At 38.5% G+C, this 21,582-nt stretch overlaps 1 protein-coding gene and 1 long non-coding RNA gene across 6 annotated transcripts in view; one reads left to right on the top strand and one right to left on the bottom strand.

Moving 5' to 3' along the window:
* LOC146511680 (uncharacterized) overlaps positions 1-21,582 on the bottom strand; it is a 302,155-nt gene that overhangs the window by 46,575 nt on the left and 233,998 nt on the right. The window lies entirely within an intron of this gene.
* The window catches only part of LOC146511683 (cadherin-18), a 198,378-nt gene that overhangs the window by 148,213 nt on the left and 28,583 nt on the right, over positions 1-21,582 (top strand). For all 5 annotated transcript variants that reach the window (XM_085173055.1, XM_085173056.1, XM_085173057.1 and 2 more), the window contains exons 5-7: positions 11,637-11,804; positions 12,836-13,023; positions 13,658-13,911. In XM_085173055.1, the coding sequence (XP_085029181.1) occupies positions 11,637-11,804; positions 12,836-13,023; positions 13,658-13,911 (610 nt within the window). The remainder of the gene's footprint in view (positions 1-11,636; positions 11,805-12,835; positions 13,024-13,657; positions 13,912-21,582) is intronic.

Raw genomic sequence — 21,582 nt, 5'->3', positions numbered from 1 at the left:
TGTGCGTCACGCTGTGAAGTCTTTGCTTCTCACAGTGGAACATCCTGTTCTGTTATTGCAGCACGTCTCATATCGTAAAAGCTAAAGCAGCCACAGCAGAGTTATGGACTGCTCATACAGTGCAACTGCTGTATTGTTGAGCATGCGATCCACTTTTTGTGAGCAATAACTGACTCCTCAGGGGTCAAAGGAGGCATTTGTTGAGATGCCTCCAGAAGCCATTGTTCCTTACCTTTTTTGAAAGGGGTTGGCGGGGGCCGCACAGCAGGCAGCGCTCAGTGTTTTTCAAAATCTATTTTTTGTCCAGGGAGGCTAATAGAATCTATTAAATGTTAATAAAGCATCTAAAGTGCAAGACATATATAACTTTTATATAATGTAAAAAAGCACAGAGGACTGTGCATGTGCATACATGTCTGACGTTTTGCACGCTTGCCTCTGTTGCTCCTGCTGCTGTTGGTTAACATGAACAACACTCTACTTGTAGGAATTGATTCATTGCTGTCTGGAACAAGTATTGGTCCCTTTGAGACCATACCGCCCATGTAAAACATGAATTCTTTGCTGAATTAGCAACACAAATAAATTGCTGAATATTTTGGATTTGCCTTGAGGGAAAAGGCAGTGGGGATTGATGGAGCAATTTCACAAGGGTGTGGTGATTCAGAAGCAATGCCGATTTTTGAATGAAAATTGGCTCTCTCGTGCAATGTAGCATATTTTATCCTCCCAGCTACTGGATTTGTAGCTTTGTATTTAAGTCACGTTTTTAATGGTATGCCTCTGCCAGATAGACACTGGCACTTTAAATTCACATGTCTACAGGACTAACTTTTGCGATTTTGAAATTTTGTCACAGCTTTTGTAAAATTGTGACATTATTTGCCACCAAAATAACATTTGATGGGATCACAGTGAACTTTACCCATAATTAGTTCACCCTCGAGTCCACATGGGCATAAGCATAAGGATTTTCTCTTAGCCATTCCTGAGAAAACATGTTCACAAAAATGGGATGTACAGATCAACATATGAATGGACAAACGCACAAAAAAAAAGCTCTCTTTGGGCACGATTGCCGCCAGCTTGGAGGCATAACAATGATTAATCACCAGTGATTTCCTTTTCCTTTTTCCATATGCAGAGTGTTTTTGACACATCAGATGGCTTGTTTTGCTTGAGCTGACTAGGCATCTTGTCTTCATTGTAATTCAGCATGGGCTGCAGAGGAGGAGGTGGGGATGCGATCGAAGGCTTTTCCAGCTGCACACTCTGCGCTGTTCCACCTACACGTATTAATTTATACGAGTTGGCTTTTGATTTTGCCACTAGCAAACCGCACGCCTCCCTCAAATTAGGACAAGGGCCTTCAGCGGTCAGGGGAAAATGTGCAGGTTACTCTTGCATGTGGTCTTTAATATGCCAAGTCCAAGTCTTAAAGCTGTTGGAGTTGGCATGCTGCCACGTTTGAGTGCCACAATGGGGAAATGAAGCTGCTTCTGCATCTGTCTCACAGTGCATTCGATTGCTTACACCCTCTCCTAGCCTCATGTACCTGGCTCCCACTATGCTTAAACACACATATTAGTAGCAAGATTACAAGAACATACAGACAAAGACAAACAGACACACACATACACACACGCACCTCTTCCCATTTGACCTTGGTCTGGTGGGCTGATACAGCAGTGATAGATTTTACAAGACTCATGAGGTAGACAGAAAGATCACTTAAGGACAGGGGAATAATAGCATTTGGCCTGCACATATGGCATTGAGGGAATACCCAAAGGATTGTCTCAGACTTGACCCAAATCCTCACTAAGAAACAAAGTGAACAGTTTGACCTGTGCTTTCTCCCGAGCACAGTGGTTTTAACAGTATCATCCCAACCCTACTTGTGTTATGAGATGGATGAATTGTGTTAAATGCTAAATTGACCACAATTACAGTGCATTACTCTTTTCAAAATGCTGACATTACAGGTTGTCTTAGCAAAATTGTTGTTTCAGCTCCTGAAGCATTTGTGTATTCAATTAAGTAATTTTTAATGCCTTGCAGCTGTCTGATTAAATAAAATTACTTTACCTTAATGTCCCTGATCAAACTAAAGGGCACCTGCGGTTGTTGCTGTGGGGTACTTTATGCCTTTCAGTAATCAGAAATATCATGTATATACTGCCAAAACATTTATATTTTGGGACTCGGATTTCCCAAAAAACCCTCAAATAACAAACAAACAAACCATTCCTGGATGTATTGTTTAGTTAATGTAAGATTTTCGAGTGAAAAAAGAAATCTGTCAGCTATTCAAAAAGGATTACTTGATCTAATTTGCAAATTAAGTCCATCCATTTGTTTCCGCCTAACCTTATTAGGGTCACGGAGGGGCTGGAGCCTATCCCAGCTACCAGAGGGGGAGAGGCGGGGTACACTTCGGACAAGTTGCCCGTCTGTCGCAGTGCTAACTGCAAATTAAGTGTTAGCTTAATTTATAACATCCCATAAAGCTTTAAACACTTCCTGAAACAGTCAAGCTTGACAAGCTTGACATTCATGTTTGTTACTTCACCATTTTTAAAAAGGTTAACACACATAGTTATAATATGAAAAAAGGCTTTCTTTAACCTTTTTAATCCTATAGCTGTAGCTATAGGACATAGCACTGATTCTAAGAGTGTGATGCATTTAAAATTGTGGATACAACACATAAAACATTTGTATCAAGAAACCAGTATAAGCTAGATATCAAAGCATTTGGTGAAGGACGTGGTGTCAAACTGATGTTTTGTTCTTTCTAGAGTTTCGTACATACCAGATATTAAAACACAAATAAACATCTGAGATATTTACCTAACCGTGGTCCAATTCTGTTTTACACTGCATTTCAAGGTCAGTCACAGACTGATGAGACAGATGTGCTGAAGCGCCCGTACATTTGGGTCACTCAAAGGTTCCTTTGTGCTGGGACTTACCCTGACAAAAGGAGCTAAATATGGTCCACAGTCTCTGCAGTGCAGAAACAGAAGAGAGTGTACTTCAAGTAAAAGAATGAACAGTTCCTAGGTTGTAAATTTGCCTATAAATAATACTGATACAACTGGTAATGATGGAAGGCCAGAGGGGGCAGTGTGTGCAGAAATGAGGCCACAGAATTCATTTTCATTTATAATTTTTCCCATGTTGCATAGAAAATAGTAAATTTGTATGCAGGCACATACTGTATATAACATAATAGGGTTTTTGCCTACTCTAGCGATATGATGTGCAATTTAAATACTCTGATTTGTCAGTGCAGATAATGACAGTGTTTGACAGAATAATATTTCTATCACAACCATTTCAATTCACCAGTATGTGTAATATTTAGGATCTGACATCTGGATAAAGCTCATTAAGTCCTTCTAAGCTTGAAGAATCAGAACAGGAGAACCAGATTTAATGGTTAAAGGTGCCCGACAGTCTGTCTTACTGGTATAATTAATTACGGTGATACCGGTTTAATAAAAGAGTAAGTAAAGAGGAGATTGCTAAAGCAGAAAAAGAAAAAAGGTAATGACGGAATTAGCCCGTGGACACTGTCATGATTTTAACATTATTATTATTATTAACAAGACATGTTATGAATTGTCTTAAACAACAATTTCACAGATAATCAAAAGACGTATATGTATGTATATTAAAGTAACACTGACATTGCTAGCAAATGTGTATTTTAAACAGACTGCTGCTAGAAATATGATTGCATGCTAGCTTAAACTTTGCCAATAAATGTGCGAATAATGTAAATAGTATTTATGCAGAGCCAGATGTACACGGTGTCCCTGGTATTATACAAAGCAAATGTGATTTAGAGGTGTGTTATGTTATTCACTTGTCAGAAATTGATGCACGGAGACTCTGCAGCTGCACGCCACAACAGCATCACATATTCTAGAAGTGTACACAAGCTTATCAGTGATTACCCCGTGTGTTGCTAACTTCAACACTCTTAAAACAATGCAATTTTATTTTTTTTTTTGTGCATGGACTTATTTATAGCATTTTCCTAGAAATGGATTTAACAAAAAAGAAGTGCTTTGATATTTGACATTTTTCTAAACATATTGAATTGTTGCCAAGAGGTAAATTAGACGACTACAACTTCTGCAGGGGAAACATGCAAATTGTCGACCGGCACTTTTAAACTCACCAATTCACTGGATTATTCTTATTATTTTCTTCTTTCCTCTTTTCCACTTCAAACTGCAGCAGCTTTCATGCTGTCTCTGCTTGTCGCCTACACTTTTTCTGGAGAGTACCATATTAATAACTGAACTTTACAGTTGCCGGTAAGTGGATTTTACCCTTGAGCAAAGGCAGGCTAGATGTTTTATCTTAATTCCAGCCTCGACACTGGACTATCTACCGAAGGCTATAGAGTTAGATAACATTTACAGAAGTGATGCATTATATGGACATCTGTAAAACTAGCATTTTAAAAACATTTGGCGGTTAAAAGTTTCCAATACGAGTCACAAATCATGTCAAGGTGCTCTTTGAGGAAGGACCTGGAAACCCCTACCTGCTGCGTTTGTTGTGACTTGTCTGGGGATTTGGGTCAAACAGAAGAGATGAAGCACAAGGACAACAGAGAATTAGACAGACAGACTGAACCGCTTTCTGCTGAGTGAATGTTAATCACTGCAGAGAAAGAGTCCAAAATGCTGCATGGCTGTGCATCTGACACATATTTCTCTGTGATGGCTCTGTCCCTTTTTATCCGAGTGCTGTTGAACTTTTTAAGAAATATTGATAGTCTTATGTGGGAAGCTTAGCGACTTGCTAACTCTGTTAAGAACATTCACTGCAATGGATTTGCTTGATTGCGTGGTTTGGAAATCACAAAACTGCAAGCCAGCAAATTTAGTAAGCAAAAAGTCAGCAAAAGATGGTGACAGCATTTATCCTTTTAATGCTGTGGTTGGGTTGCAACTCCTGTTTTTACTACAGTGCATCTGTCACAGAGACATCAAAGTGGTTCCTTTTGAGTCTTGCCCCTTAACACTTCTTCACTTTTATATTTCCCCTCACACACACACACACACATACACGCACACACAGAGAGAGAAAGACAAACCAAAGTACAGGCCCACTAAGTCCCCTTTGCATCTTAAATAGGCTAATTTCTCTGCTGATCTGGGATTTGTGACTGTTCGAGTTTACTGATGGAGCTGACACAGATCAAGACATTTTCACCGTTAATGGATTAAGTCTTACCTCTTGAATCAGGGAAAGTCATTTGTGATATAGGCTTGAGCTGCCCAATCAGTTTTTCACAGTTAGATAGATGGACTGATATATAAACAGAGAGAAAAGTTTGTCAAGTAACAAGAAGCCGTGTTTTTGTGCGATATCTTTGATTATTCAAGCGGCTTTTGCTGAAGCTATCTACCTTTTTTTTTTCCGGGAAATGCTCTTCGAGTTCAGACACACAGGGATAACATCGTATTGGAAGGGCAAAAAACCAAGATTCCTGAAGCTGGAGATTGAAGAGCGCTTTAGTAATCTCCTATAATCCTTTTTGTTCACCCAGGAGATTGTCCTCCTTTAGAAGTTTCCAGCCAGACAAAGAGGTGGATAGTATGATGGTATCAACTCTAATAGACTGGGGAGGTTGAGGAAAAGGCTAACCACCTCACTGTGTCAAATGGGCCTAGGTTGAAGGAAGTCAGCTCTTTCTCAATTATTTTCTAAATTAACTGACGAGCTCCACTGAGATTTAGCAGAGACTTTCTGAGGTATTACAGCTCAGAAATGGTCAGGATAGGGAGTTCAGGGGTGCGATCTTTGTGTCAAAGTACTGACATACCTTTCCGGTACTTGCACTTTCTGAAGAATACCCTCATCGCCTTTTCTGTATTGTTAAAGAACTTTTATTTAATACCGAATGCAGTTCGCTGATTGGACATTACTACAATAAATGCATTGCAACAGCTGTGAAAGAACGGTCATGTTACACCCCTGAAAACAGGGGGAAAAGAATCACGAGAGTGATTATGACTTGCGTCTCTCACGCAGTAGTTTATTGCAGTGAAAATGAGCAGAAACGTTTCACATTCTGTATTGCTAAATGTCACATGGTGGAAGAAAAACACTAAATAATAAACCGAAATACTAAAGTGCTTACTATACATATACTTGAGCAGGTTTCCTGACAAAATGGCTGACAATAGCGGCGTTTTTAGCACCTGCAGTTATCTTAATGGCCATTACACTGTACAAAACTGAGGCTCAAAACCGCCACGTATATGTGCACAAAACTGTAATATAATGCTTCTAACGCTTACAAAACAATGAAGGGTTACCTCTTAAATATCTTAACAGTGTACACATTGGAAATATATCTTTTAAACACTTTTACCTGAAAACAGGGGGAAAAGAATCACGAGAGTGATTATGACTTGCGTCTCTCATGCAGTAGTTTATTGCAGTGAGGAGAACGGGCGAAAGCCCCCTAGTGGAGAATAGAGACACTACTAATCGATCCCAGAAAAGGCTTACTAGCCGATCACTGATGTATAGATTGTAGTTCTCTTAAGTAACATGAAAGCCATTAATATAACATGAAAAATAATAAACTCTTAACCATTTTCTTACCATATTTACATTATTTTCGTCCTTATATCAACTGATATGAATTTGTATTAACTGAACAGTTTTATATGCAGTAGTCCTTCAACCTGTCACAGTCACACATTGCAGGAGGTGTTATGTCATTTGCGTGTTTGATTTTAAATGTCTGATAGTTGTCCATCCTCATTATTGCGAATACCGGTGGAATTCCCATAGATAAAGAAGAAAAACCTCATACTTTCGTGTTTGCTCATTGTTCCTAAAACCACTGCCGTGAAATATTGCTGAGGAGCGATGCACCCTCATGAGTAAAGGGGTAATAAGAGACTTGAAAGGTCAGATCGTCTGTCTTGGTGTGGTTTTAATGGAAAGCATGGCCACTTGCCAAGGTCTGTGTGTCTCAAGGACCCCAGGTTAAGTAATGCCAAGACTGCAGTTAATAACAAAGGCCTTCCAATAGAGTTTGCAAAGCTCGCATCATTACATGAAAATGGCTGCAAGCACTTTGATTAGTTTTAAAACTAAGAAAAGTAGCAGAGCCATGCTGAGATCTGGCATTTGAAAAGAACACTGTGACAAGAATAAAATGCTTGTGCTCTAATGAAAGCTTTTCAATGAAAATCTGGAGTATTTTCATCTCCTGGAAAGGCTTAAAAGACAAACATTGTGTTTCTACTACTTACTTATTATATTTAATTATTTAATGTCTTTTTTATTATTTTATAATAATAATAATATAAAACATATGCCCATTTTAAACATTCCATAGAATGGTTATTAATTATGTACAATGACTGCTCGTTGACTCAAATATCTAATCACTTGGTAACATGGTGACAACTCAATGCACTGATGCATGTAGGTATGGTCCAGATGACCCAGCATCAGATATGTGATTTAAGTGACTTTGAGTGTTACATAGTTGTTGGTGCCAGACAGACTGGCCTGAAACTGCTGTTCTACTGGGACTTACCTGCAAGACAAAAAAGACAAAACATCCAGTTAGTGGCAGTTTGCTGGGCAAAATGCCATGTTGATGCCTGAGGTCACAGGAGATTGGCTTCAGGCATATAGGAAGTCAAGAGTAAATCAAATAACAACTTATTACAACCAAGGTATGCAGAAGAGCATTTCTGAATGCTAAATATGTCCAAACCTGTTAGCTTAGCACAGGAAATTCTCATAGGCTCGCCAAAGTTGGACAATAGAAGTTTGGAAAAATGTTGCCTGGTCTAATGAGTGTTAATTTATGCTGCAATAATCAGATGATAGGGTATCAATAAATCAGTGTATCAATCAACACTGGCAGTTTAATGGTATGGGGTGTTCTTTCTTGGCATACGTTGAAACGTGAGAATTGTTTAAATTTCACAGCCATCTTCCAACGACTGCATCTGGCAGAATACCATGGGCGACTATGGTTCAGGGGGTTGGGAAGCTCATCTTGTAACTGGAAGGTTGACGGTTGGATTCCCAGCTCTGTCTGTCTTGGTTGTTGTGTCCTTGGGCAAGACACTTCACCTACCGCCTACTGGTGATGGCCAGAGGGGCCGATGACGCGATATGGCAGCCTCGCTTCTGTCAGTCTGCCCCAGGGCAGCTGTGGCTACAACTGTAGCTGCCTCCACCATTGTGTGAATGTGAGAGTGACTGAATAGCGGAATTGTAAAGCGCTTTGGGGGTCTCGAAAAGCGCTATATAAGTGCAATCCATTATTATTATGCTTGAAAGCATGTCACCAAAAAACTGCTTAAATGTAGGTTTACTTTGTTTCGCATTAACCACCCATGTTTCTCTGAGGCCTGAGTTTGAGTCCAATATTGTGACTTTTAAAAAATAATAATAATTATTATTATAGTCTATTAAAAAGACTATAGTGACCCTGGCCTCTTTATAGAAAATCTGTAAGAATGAGCCATGAGGCAAATGTGAACAAGAGGAATCCATAGGTCAGAGTTTATAAAGAGTGGTAAGAGTTATATTCACAGCTCATGGTTTAAGTTTACATATTTAACCTTCTAAGGCCCGAACTCTTTCATGGCATGGATTTTTAATTTCTCTTTGATATTTGGGCACGTTGGGACCTGATGAATGTAAAAACAAAGAATTTCCAGATTTTTTTTTTTACCTGATTTTTGTTTCTGAGAGAAATGAGATCCACATAGGAGGACGTTCGTTTTAAATTTCAGTAGAACAGTGGCAGTATAATGTCCTCGTAACTGGATACCAGGCCCTTGTGGAGCAAAATGTATTATTTTGGTCTAGACATAGCAACATGTGATGTCCACATATGTGGACGCCAGGTCCTAGGAGGTTAAAGCTTGCATTAAGATTACACAGTCACATTGGGGGAAATCCTGGATGCCTTTTTTAGTAAATTCCTTTTCCTCATAAAGCCTGCCTTTATATTTAGATAGTACTTGTCCACTCTGGTCTTGATATTTAAAGTGTGGCAAGGCTTTTGTTGATTCACTACTAATGAATCCCAATTCACTAGCACTCTGTGGGACTTCAGCCACTGCTCTGTGTGACAGGTGATGTTTAACCTAAGATCCCCTGGATCTTAATACTATTGGCTGCCTTACTCCTTGACCCACTTTTAATGATTATTCAGCCTGAGTCAAGTGGATTAGTTTCTGCCTATAGTCCAGGAGAAAAGAAAGAGGAAAATGGCCCATCGTATAACTCAGGTATATAGCTGCCTCTTTTGGGGGATTGTGGAAGTCATAGCCCTGCCTTAATTCACTTAACTCGATTTTTTTAAAATGCTGAGTTTAGAACACAAATCAGATGGTGATAACTTACTTGGCCCCTAACCAGGATCAAGGTTTACCCTTCATATTAATGACACGTTTTTGTGAAAGTGTGATATATTCTGCATTTTTAATACTTTGTATGGCACAACAGAAAATGCCACAAAAACTGTAAACCTTAAAACTGACTATGATAAGTCAGTCTGTGATTGGAGTTTGTTTTTAGTCATTTTGTGTGACTATACATTATTACATTAACTTCTCCTGATATCCAAATAGCACCTAAGCTGCTTCTTCTTCACCCGTTCACACGTCAACATCACTCTTTTTAGAAAGCGGTATAAAATCAGCTTTCAGACATTGTGTAGCAGCGAACAATCAAATGTAAAATGCTGTATTTTCCTCCACTTCATTAAAGAGCTGTAGCATCACACACCTGCAGCAACAGCATCTATACTGTCCCCATATTGCAATAGGTGCTGTGAGCATTTTATGAACATAACACAGGAGTAGTAATTTCATTTATTATTTTAATATTCTGACTTTCCACTGTGATCTTATGTAGCCTTATTACATCCCTCTCTCTCTATAGCAAATTGCTTCACTGCTTCAGACTCACAGTTTCTGCAGTGAAATCATTCTGAACAAAACTCCCACTCAGGATGAATCCAATGGCACTAGAGTTAGATTTTTAATTTCAGCTAAATCCAAATATTGTTTCCCCTGGAGAATCATCACATTTTTTCCTCTACCATATCAAGTGGATTATTGCAGATAGTTTCGTTTTGCTGCTTAAAAGCAGCTTGCAGTAGTGGCACGGCTGGATGCATGAAATTGATCTAACCACTCTGTGAATTAAAAAAAGGGGTGGGCAACAGACAGACAGTTGACCCAGTAATGAAAACAATTCACTATACTGTGACACAGCCCCCATCCCACTGCTCACAATTTAACCCCTGTTAAATTGTCCAAATGCAAGTGTTTTACATCAAATATAATAATATCTAAACTAAGTCTTCCTATGATAGAAATACAATACTGTAATTCTTTTTTGTGAGTTCAAGTTTGAAGATAACTGTAAGGAAGGTGACCTTATAATAGAGCAAAATTAAGATACAAAAGGGATGTTTTTTAAATGGGCTCATGAAGTTGATTTGATTTTTTGTAGAATGTAAGCAGCAGGTGTGGGACACACAACCCCCATATGTCAGGGCATTTTCATATTAAAATGAATAAAATAGCCAAACAATGAGAAAAACGTGATTTTATCATGAAACACAGTTGATGGGAAACCTGTAAAAAGCCAGTTTAGGTTTTTCCGAGACCTTAGAAATGCCTCGATTAATTCTCTCCTGTTGATTGTTGAATCACATCAGGAATCGACAGCAGCAGTGTGGATTTCACCCTGTGATCAACACCAACCCGCAGGTGTCACTGCACTGCACCGGGACAGCCCCTGTGAATTATGGCAGGGTTCAGAAGTTCAAAAGAACACGAGTTCAGTGGTTGCCAGAGGGTCTCTGCTGTGGGGAAAAGCACAATTTACAATCAACGCTCACGTAACAGAACATATTAGATCAGGCTCCATGTGCTGCTGTGGTTTCAGGAACAAAGATGGCGAATTAAGCCCCGAGCACAGATGTAGACATACACGTACACAAAGCTATATAGACTAACAAATAAGATACAGTTGCAGACAAACACACACGCACACACACAAACACATTCCCATGAACCTATTACATTCAATAAATCACCTACTAATGGCAACACAGGAAGCTAATACTGCTTCCATCTTTTTAGCTTGTTATTGTGCTGTGATTCACCTGTGTACAGTTTCTAATAGTGGGAAGAGTTCCGGTCATATATCACCGAGTTAGCATTGTGAAAGTTCATGGCAGTGTTTGCTGTGTTATTGTAGTAATAAATGTTACAAATTAGGTCCCCTAGAACGTTTCATTCTGCCTTAATCCAAGGTTGCATAGTCATTTCTTATAATATAATGAATATTAAGGAAAAGCTGAGGAAAATCAAAGATAAAGAGGCACAGTATTATAGTGTTAGCCTTTAAGAAGAAGAGTGACACAGCGCTGTGTCAGTGGTAAAGAGGTGTTGGTAAGAAAAAAATATAGCAATGTAACAGTGAAAAAAGTATATTCTGTCTGTTCTCTAGATAACATGTTTTTTATTTATTCGTTTTTAACTGCAAAGTTATTAACCTAGTTTATGTTTTGTGTTTATTTTTTTTCCCTCTCAAATGTTGCACAGGAATCATCAGGACTGCCTTAGCTAACATGGATCGAGAAGCCAGGGAACATTACACTGTTGTCATCCAAGCCAAAGACATGGCAGGTCAAGTTGGAGGCCTCTCTGGTTCCACCACCATCAACATCACACTGACAGATGTCAATGACAACCCGCCCAAGTTTCCCCAGAGTATGTACAATGCACCTGAAGATGATGTTTGACCTAACAAAGTTCAGTACTATTTTAAGGGGCATTATAGTAAATTATTATGCTGCAGAACCTCCTCCAATTGCATTTGTGCTGGAATATCGTGCAATTCCATTTAGGAGATTGGATGGCAGCGCATTTTAAACTGGCAAACTAGCCACAAGGTGAATGCACAGTAGTTAAATAACCAGTGCCAATGTTGACATCTTAGTTTGCTTATCTGAATACATTAGCTTCTGCTGCATTGCATGACCATGCAGGCTTGGCCTTGGGCAGAAGACTTACAACACACCTGCCTGAGGCAGTTACATTAAAGAGGCATTCATAAGAGGAAGTTTCCACTGTATTTTAAGTGTGTTACGTTAAAGGGAAGGCGTTTCTAAAAGTCCTAATGCGTTTGCACAGGAAACACGGGGCTGTTTATCTGCAGCATATATTGTCATTTCATACTGTAAATTTCACCAACTCAGCAGTCGTCACTGTGATGAATGATACTTGTTTTGTAACTGTGTATCCTCACATTGGAGTCAAATTTTCCCATAATTAGCTGTTTAAATTAAATGAGCATTTCATCAAAACCCTGTGTTTTGCAGTCTGAATTTTCTCAATTATAATGATAAATTTAAGTAATGACAAAGTTGTGATTCTTTGTCTTTGGAAGTGCCTCATCAAGTATAATCCCCCTCGGCTCTGAGTTTTTTCCATTTGTGCTGCAATGAAAAAAAAAAAAACTATTTCAAGACCATCAACATTTTCTGAATAATCATCCGCCTCTGAGTTTGATGTGCTCCACTGCAGCGCTATCAACCTAAGTTTCTCATTTAATGACAATTGAAACACAGCAAAATATTTTTAATTACATTCCCCGAGGAACAAGTGGTTACACATTAGAATTGCTTAGCTAAGGCCTTTTAGGAGAATACTCAGACAAGTGTATGAGGCAGAGCAGGCAGATTATGTGTTTAAAATTGTTCTGCTGTCTCTAAATGGATACGCATCAATGTTCATCACAGAAAACTACCAGCTCTACGTTCCTGAATCAGCTCAAGTAGGGAAACCTGTAGGAAAGATCAAAGCCAATGATGAGGACCTTGGCGTCAATGCGGACATTCGGTACAGCATCATCAATTCAGAGGGGGCCAACATGTTCTCAATTTCTGCAGACAGAGACACAAGGGAAGGAATCATCAGCCTAAAAAAGGTAAGTGCATTCTCACTTTAGTGCTTTGAACATTTGCTTAAAATGTCGTTAGAACATAGACCATTAGGATAAAATCCTCATATCACAGATCTATCACATGCAGTGTTGTAATAGCATATAGGGACAACTGATTTATGCACTAATTTCACCACAAAGTACACACAGTTGTGTTTGTGGAGTTAGTCCAGAAAGTGTGTTGTTGTTTAGAATTAATGAGTCAGCTTTAGGATTTTTTAAAGTGGGCTTGTACTATTTACTAGCAGGTAAATGAAGCTGTTATATGAATCTCTTCAAAACCACTAGATGGTTATTTTACCCAGCAGAAAACAACCAACTGAAGAAGCAATAAAGTAGAAACTCCTTTGGTCTGTGAGGTAAAATAATCCCTTCTGCTATAACAGTCTCACTTTCTTGATAGAAATTATGGCAAGATAGAGCCATAATTCTTTAGTCTCTTTTTATGTGGCTAAAAACTGGGGGCACGCCTACTCCCATACACACTAGGCCCTGACCACAGATATAAGTTCCTCACTACCCCGCTTTAAAAAACGAAAAGAAATAGTGGGTGCGATTAAATTAATTGTACTATGAGCATGCTAATCATGTGGCCCCTGTGGGGCTTTTTCCCCAACAGCCTCTGAACTTCGAGAGGAAGAAGACCTACACGCTCAACATCGAGGGGGTGAATACACACGTGGATCCTCGTTTTTCCTATCTTGGCTCTTTCAAAGACACTGCCACCCTTAAAATTACAGTTGGGGATGTGGACGAAGCCCCTGTGTTTTCTATGGATTATTATATCATGGATGTTTATGAAAACTCACCAAGCGGCACGCAGGTGGGGGCTGTAACAGCTCGAGATCCTGACAGCAGGAACAGTCATGTCAGGTGAGATACTCTTATTACATTTACCAACATATACAATCAGCTGTAAGAATTATAGACATTTCAGAAGAAGGGAAGTCTTTAAACACTGGATAGTTGTGAAGTCATTTAAAGTTTTTTATATTTTGTTTTTATTTTTAATCTACATCTTTGACTTTTAGACTTTAGTTAGACTTTTTTCAGTTGATAAAACATACGTTTGCCAAGCAAAATCAGCTGGGAATAAAGCATAACAAGTGATGTAGCCCATGGATAGTATCTTTAAGCACCACGTGTGAAATGTTAAAAACTGCACATTATTTAGAAGACTTACAGTCCATAAGTCTCGAGCAACCCCTCATTTAATCATATCTTTTGGGAAAATTGGAAATAAGTGGAGTTATGTATCATAACATGTGTAGTGTAAACATCCAAGGTAAAATGGTAAATGGTAAATGGCCTGTATTTATATAGCGCTCTACTAGTCCCTAAGGACCCCAAAGCGCTTTACATATCCAGTCATCCACCCATTCACACACACATTCACACACTGGTGATGGCAAGCGACATTGTAGCCACAGCCACCCTGGGGCGCAGAAGTGTCTTGCCCAAGGACACAACGACCGAGACTGTCCAAGCCGGGGCTCGAACCGGCAACCTTCTGATTACAAGGCGAACTCCCAACTCTTGAGCCACGATCGTGTACACAGTACACAAGGCAAAAGCAGAGTTTTTACAATTCTGAGCTTGAAAGTCAAGATTTGGTATGACTACCCTTATTCTTCAATAGAGTCTGCTGAACTATTAGCCAGGCTTTCTTTTAATGTATTTAAGTAGTCTTGAGGAATAGTTATCTAACACTGTTATTTTAAAGCTTTTCCCTGGATTTTGGTTGCGTTTTGTTCCATTCTATGTTGAGATTTGGGCTCTGGGGAGACTTCATGGTCAATAGTGTTCTATTGTGTGTTTTTGCATCCAGATATGCTTTTACTGTGCTAGTGTTGTGTTTGGGATCATTGTCATGCTAAAAAATGAAACGATTACCATTGTTGGATGCTCTGCAGATGGTATTCCCTGGTGGATCCAAATCTGATGGTACTTCTCTGTGTCAAAATTCCATCAATTCACCACTGGCTGAAATGCACCCCAAAATCATGACAGATCCTCCACTATGTTTTACACATGGCCTGTGGACCCTGGTGTGCATTTAATATTTTTTTTTGCTCACTGCTGACTTCCTGGCTTTGAATATATCATCTCCCCGTGCTTGTAATTTCAGCATGTGTGGTTTGGAGAGGCAAAGCGTCAAATGGACACAGTGGACCAGCTTGTTTATTACACATTTTGCTGTGATACTGAGTCATAGGATGAGGTTTCAGTAAACAGTACGTGGATCATCTTCAGGGGCAGATGCGTCTCTCAGGTCCTGTGTAAAAATAATCAAATAAAAGAAAATAAGCAAAGAGTGAAAAAGCTACCGGTGTCCAAAAAAGGCCTTGGAAGGCCTTTAGAAAGCCCGGAGAACTATCACTCAATGCCACTTTAAAAATGCAAGAATGTCTCTCTCTTTCCAAGAAAATTATCATTCCTCTATGTTCTTTATATTCTCAGTGTCTAAAGGGTTTTTCCATGTAGCTGTACAACATCATGTTTTATAGATGCCCTGCAACATTTCAAGTAGACTCTTGTCTTATCCTGATACTAGAATTGTAGATAAACACACACACAGAAAAACAACTGCAGTGTAGATTGTGAGCCTAGTGAATCTGAATTTTTTGGCATCAGACGGCTGGTTATTTTGTCTCTACGCTTATGAAGTAACCTGAGGCAATGCAACTGCTTAGCACATTTGTATGCACTATAAACACGTGGTTTTGTACTGTTGAAAGAAGATTGGTATTAGCCTTAGGCTGTGGACTAATCCTAGGTTGTCTCTCTGAACAGGTATCTCATTTCATGACATTACACTCAAGCAACTGTCCTGCTTGTAATCATTTGAATTCTCTTTATAGACTTGATGTAAATGGCGGACCAGCTGTAAACATGATACTCCCCTTCAGATGAAGTATTGCTGTTATATCAATAAGAAGCAATCCTGTATTGCTGTTAACCTCTTATGCCGTGGACCACAGAGCAATGGGTTTTTTTAAACAGCAGTATGGCACTTTACATTTTTGGTTGATACTACACGTAGTGTGAATAGTAGGTGAGCAAGAAAATTACATTATTATTCAAAGATTATGAGTTAAAATGGGGGCATGGATGCAGACAAGGTACGGTACGCAAATCCCAGTTCTTAATGACAATTTGTTTTAGTTATTAACACTAAAATACTCTAAAACCACATAAATTGACTGTAGAAAGGTATAGAGAGAGTATAGGATACACATTTTAACAAACTAAAGATCTGAGACTGGTACATGACAAGGCATGCTCCAGAGGTTTGTAAGAGAGTTGCAGTTAAGGATGTATGGGAAAAGCTGTGTCAGCCATTATCAGCATCAGCTGGACTCAAACTGGAACATATTGGCTCATCAAGTGCAAAAGAAAAAAAATGTGGACTGACGCTGAAGGTTTATTTTCATTAGTACATACCCTAAGGTAATATAAAGGGGTTACATGGGGGGAATGTATATACCCAGAACTCTGAATTGTAATCTCTCACAGTAATTTGTTTATACAGGGCATCATGCAGTGCCTAAAGACTCTTCTATTAATGCTGGAGCCTGATGGGAGCTGCAGTGGGCCATGTCATAAGCACAAGATTGTTTAGGTTCTTGATACTGTACTGTTGCAGCAGCAAACAGTTACAGTAAGCCACTGGTTGAATTCATCTATCTGCTATTCACCTCCTACACAGCTTAAGCAAACGAAAGTTGTGACCTCAAATGTTGAAGTATGTCACAGCTTTCCCCGAAGCAGAAGCAAATTTTATCAGTCAACATCGATTTGACCTTTCACTTCAACAAATTAAAATACATGTTCCTTTTTGCAGGCATTTTAGGCCCAGTTGGTGTATGATGCTTCCTGAATCTCACAGCAGCAAACATCTCTGTTTAATATTACGTTCCTTTAAGAAAGCTTTATTTATTTATTTTTTTTCATTTAACATAGCAAGGTTTTTAGGGTGTGTGGATTTTAAAGTTTGACTAATAGATGAGGTGAAACTTGGGCACAAGAAGAGTCTTATTTGCACATTGGTCAGGGTGTCACACTCCAACAGCTACTGAAGGAGCAGTCTAGCAAATAACCTGCAGGAGAATTTCAGTAAATATACAGCTGCAGGTGTGCAGTTGATGTCTATAAGGTGTCCCATGGAAATGGGTGGAGGTGGTGAAGGCCACAGATATTAATACACACCTTTTTTTCTGCAGGACAGTGACCAATTGCAAGTGTACTTTCCATTTCCATATCCATTGTGGCTGCCTTCAAATGATGCTCAACGCATCAACTTCAAGGACAAAGCTAATGAAAACTTTTACTCATGCTATAACAACTGTAAACATGAGCCAAAGACTTCATTATGTATTTTTATTACTCCACAGTAGCCACATTATGCTTGAGGCTTATTTATATCTACATACATCCTGGGATCTATTTTTCCATCTAAAATTAATCAAAGGGGCAAAAATGCTTAGAATGAGTCCACTACTGAGCAAAGAAAGCCATAAAGTGTTTGTCCATCTCCTTATTTTTACTACTCACTTGCTTGGATGGTAATTTGAAAATGGATGTATGATGTTTATACACTATCTAAAACAACTATTCTTCCATTAAGGACAGTGTCCCTTTAAAAACATTCTCACTGGCTGGTCCTAGCAAATGAAAGACTTGAAAAGCAGGTGGCCAAGTTGTGACAATATTAGACACAAATACACACTGACATCATACACCCAAGAGTAAAATAAAAAACTGTCAGAAGCAAGAAATTACGTGCACTGACTCTAATCACATCAATAACATGACAGAAATACGAATATGAAAGAAAATCACAACAGGTTTACTTCTGACATTTTCATGGCATGCATTTTCATTTATTCCCTCTGATTAACTGCAATGAAATGTGCACATACAGGAGCGTGTACATACACGTAAATTCAATAAGTTACTGCTCCCTAAAAGGCACTAACAATGTGGAAATGCTGAAACCCCAAGCCCATCAGTCTTCATCCACTGATCCAGTTCAGGGTCATGGTTGGGCTGAAGCTGCTGTAGGGCATGGCACTGGATACACCCTGGACTGGTCACCAATCACTCTCACATTCACATCTACGGCCAGTTTAGAATAATCATTTAACCTAACAGTCATGTCTGTGGGAGAAAGCTGGAGTACCTGGAGAATGTGCAAATGTCCCTTCTTGCTTTGAGACATATATCCAAACCACTAGATCACTCTGCTGCCCAAACCTCAAGCCATTATTATTATTGTTTTAACCTAACCTTTCTATATTTATATATAGAAAGCATATATTTACTATGTACAGTCTTGTTACTCCACATTGTCTGCTCTCTCTAACTCTCACTCACCTTAGTTTTAGGTTGGCATGTCTCTCTTAGTGAGACTTTTGTCATATTACAATCAAAACCTATTGTTGGCAGTTATAACCACTTTTACTAAGTGGACAGTTGGCCCATGGCATTGTATCACAACTGTTCTGTAGTTGCTAATACTGAAACAATTCTAAATATTTTTGTCGCTTTTAATAATGCAGAAGCCAAAAGTTAAGAAATGGAGGGTGGAGGTTTAAAAATACAGGATTTTTCCTTTCATACTCTGCCTGAATGCTTCCTGTGTTGACTTAGATGGAGCACCAGAAATGTTGCTATAATTGTGAGTGCAAGGTACATGACAGCTGCTGCCCTGCTAATGTGCTGCTCAAGCTACACCGTCTATTTAGGCAGGCTGTGTTCTTCATACCTTTGAAACTTCACTCAGAATTTTAATGCCAGAAAGGTTATTTAATTTAGAAACAGTTTGGATTTCTTCCCATTTTATTGAGTCTATGTTGGGATTTTTCTGCTTCTTTTCCAGCAAAGATGAATTACCAGTCAGAACTTTCTATCAAAACCAACTGTATGCAGAGGTTTGTTTGAGTTACCTGGCATTGTATCCGGAGCTCAACATAATATATGAAATATATTATATGATTCAGCTCATTAATCATTATTCTGCCTTATTTTTCACATCTAGACCAAAGCAAACAGGTCAAGATTAATGAAACCAAGACTAATTAATCAACTGTTTGGCATTTTTGTTGTCACAGACAAAGTAAAGGTTTCACGAATTTAAAAGTATGCAATCATTAGTCTTTACTTTTCTCCTTGTTAGTTCAGATTTCACAAGTCTACATATAAATGATGGTTTATGGTTTAAAAATACCAAAAATAATCAAGTCCAGGTTTGAAGAGGATTTTCAAAGCTATGAAGCTGGTCTATTGTAGAAAAGAAACTATATATTGTTTTTAAACTTACATTTTGGAGATGGTTTCAAACAGCATTATGGTTTTAATTGGGATACTAAATTCCTTTTCACATTGGAGTGGTAAAAAAAAAGAATTATTTCTTTCTGTCCCTTATTCTATTCATTTTTTAAAGTTTCTTTTGAATAATATTATCACTTGCTGAATTGGTGTCAGTCGCACCACACAGATATGACACCCGTTAACTTAATCAGTCATAAAACTCCTTATCACAGCATCTCTAATTATGTCTGTTTTGCATGAGGTGAGCTTCGTCGTCCTTGATGAATGTCGTACAGTTTGAAATGTCTGGAAAACATAGGGTGAAGATTTGTTTTTCTGATTCATGTATTAATCTTGACAAGCTGTGAAAGATTTGTAGTAAACAAGAAAAGGTAATCTACATATGAAAGACTTTTCCTTGCGTTCGTTGAGGAATACCTGGTCCATTCTCGCAGTACATTACTTGCGCTGTTCATCACGTAAAGGAGGCAGCAGGAAGTATTCTGATAACATCCACTTGAACACTGAAAGCTAAACAAGTGTGCCTCTGCTTCTTGTGTCTGCATCAGAATGTAAAATTCAGCAGTGTTTGCCTCTCTTTGATCATCAGAAGTCTGCCCATGCAGGCAATGAAATAAATATGTGATTGAAGTGACATTTGAAATGTTGGGAAATGGTTTGAAATTGACATCTGAATAATCAAAAGAGTTTTCCAGAGGTCTTTACCTCTGATTGCTCTTATACATTATCATATTTATTAGGAATAGTTTTGAAAAGTTTTTTGGCCTAGTTACCATTACTCACAGCACAGATTCCCATCTTCAGCCAGTATTAACTGACTGCATCAGTTGTCAATTGACTCATTAAAGTAAGACAGGAAACAGTGAAATACCACTAAAATCTACCATTATAATTATTATAGTGTTTTACCATTTTAAACACTGTGTATAAATTAAAATCTTAGGTTAAATGCTTAGTTAAACAATTGGCAGTTTATATAAAAAAAATAGAACAAAACATATTTTTAGTGTTGTGCATTGTGTACGTTTCACTGGTTATCTGACATGCCATGAAACAATATGCTTTTCTTCTGAAGACCTTTACTTTAACAGCTGAAAGGATGTCATGCTCGTATGAGCCTGAAAATTAAATAAATCATGACAACATTACTACTGCAGGTTCCAGGAACACTGGCAATCTGAGCTCAAATATTCAATAAATGCAGTCCTGGCATCAGTAAACACGCTGCATTTCTACCTCTCGTGTCGATTGAAAATTGTCGACTTAAGGGTATATTGCACAGGAGAATAAACGCTGGATCAAAGGTATAAATAGGTCATTAAGAGATAAATTAGGGAATACGTAGTCAATGCTCACTTTGTGCTTGAACTCTCGAGAAGCACTGGAGCTCATTTCTGCTTTGTATTCCACAGACTCCTTTGCATTCAGTTTGATAACACTGTTGCTAGAAAGCCATTACAAGAGTGTAAACATTGCCAGGAGAACACTGCCTTTTGTTATTATTAAATATTGAAGATAATTGTTCTTGACTTAGAAATGTGTATTTTCAGAACATTCTGTCAAGACCTAAAGTCCATTTAAAAGCTGTAGGGATTATTCTATTCGTGTGCTTTAGTGGAGGTACCAGGCTTTGAAAATCACAGGAGCATAAATATGTCTCCTTTGGCTCATGCTGCCTCTGCACTTCAGTCACGTCAGTGTGTCAGTTTGTTCTTGTTGTGCTTTACTAAATCGTATTAATTCAGGGTTTTGTTTTACGTTTTTTTTTTTTTTTTTTTTGGGGGGGGGGGGGGGGGGGGGGGGGGGTTGAAACATAAAATGGACATAAACAAATAAATATTTGTTGCATAGTGTTTTGACTCTGGCTTGGTAGACTGTAAGCCAGGGTCACAAAACACAATGCCCTTGCATAATATCCTGAGGCTTCTATAACTTAGTACTGAAAAGGATACTAAAAGAATTATATACAAAGATGCAGCAGGGATAGACTCCACGCCCTGGTGATTTTGAATTGGATAACCAGAAAATAGATGGATGGATCGGTGTACGCTTGACTAGTATTGCTCAGTGATGGTGGTTGTGTATTGTCATCTGTCCAAGAGTTTTGTTTTGTTTTTTTAATCTCCTAATCACATTATCAAGATTGTGTTGGAAAAATGCTGCAAACTTGAGGAACCAACTTTAAAAGAGTTTGTTTATGTCGTCTTATTT

Source organism: Neolamprologus multifasciatus, chromosome 9 (assembly GCF_963576455.1).
Source record: "Neolamprologus multifasciatus chromosome 9, fNeoMul1.2, whole genome shotgun sequence".
Lineage (NCBI taxonomy): Eukaryota > Metazoa > Chordata > Actinopteri > Cichliformes > Cichlidae > Neolamprologus > Neolamprologus multifasciatus.
Note: the sequence above shows the minus strand (reverse complement) of the source record. Positions and strands in the feature narration are given on the sequence as shown.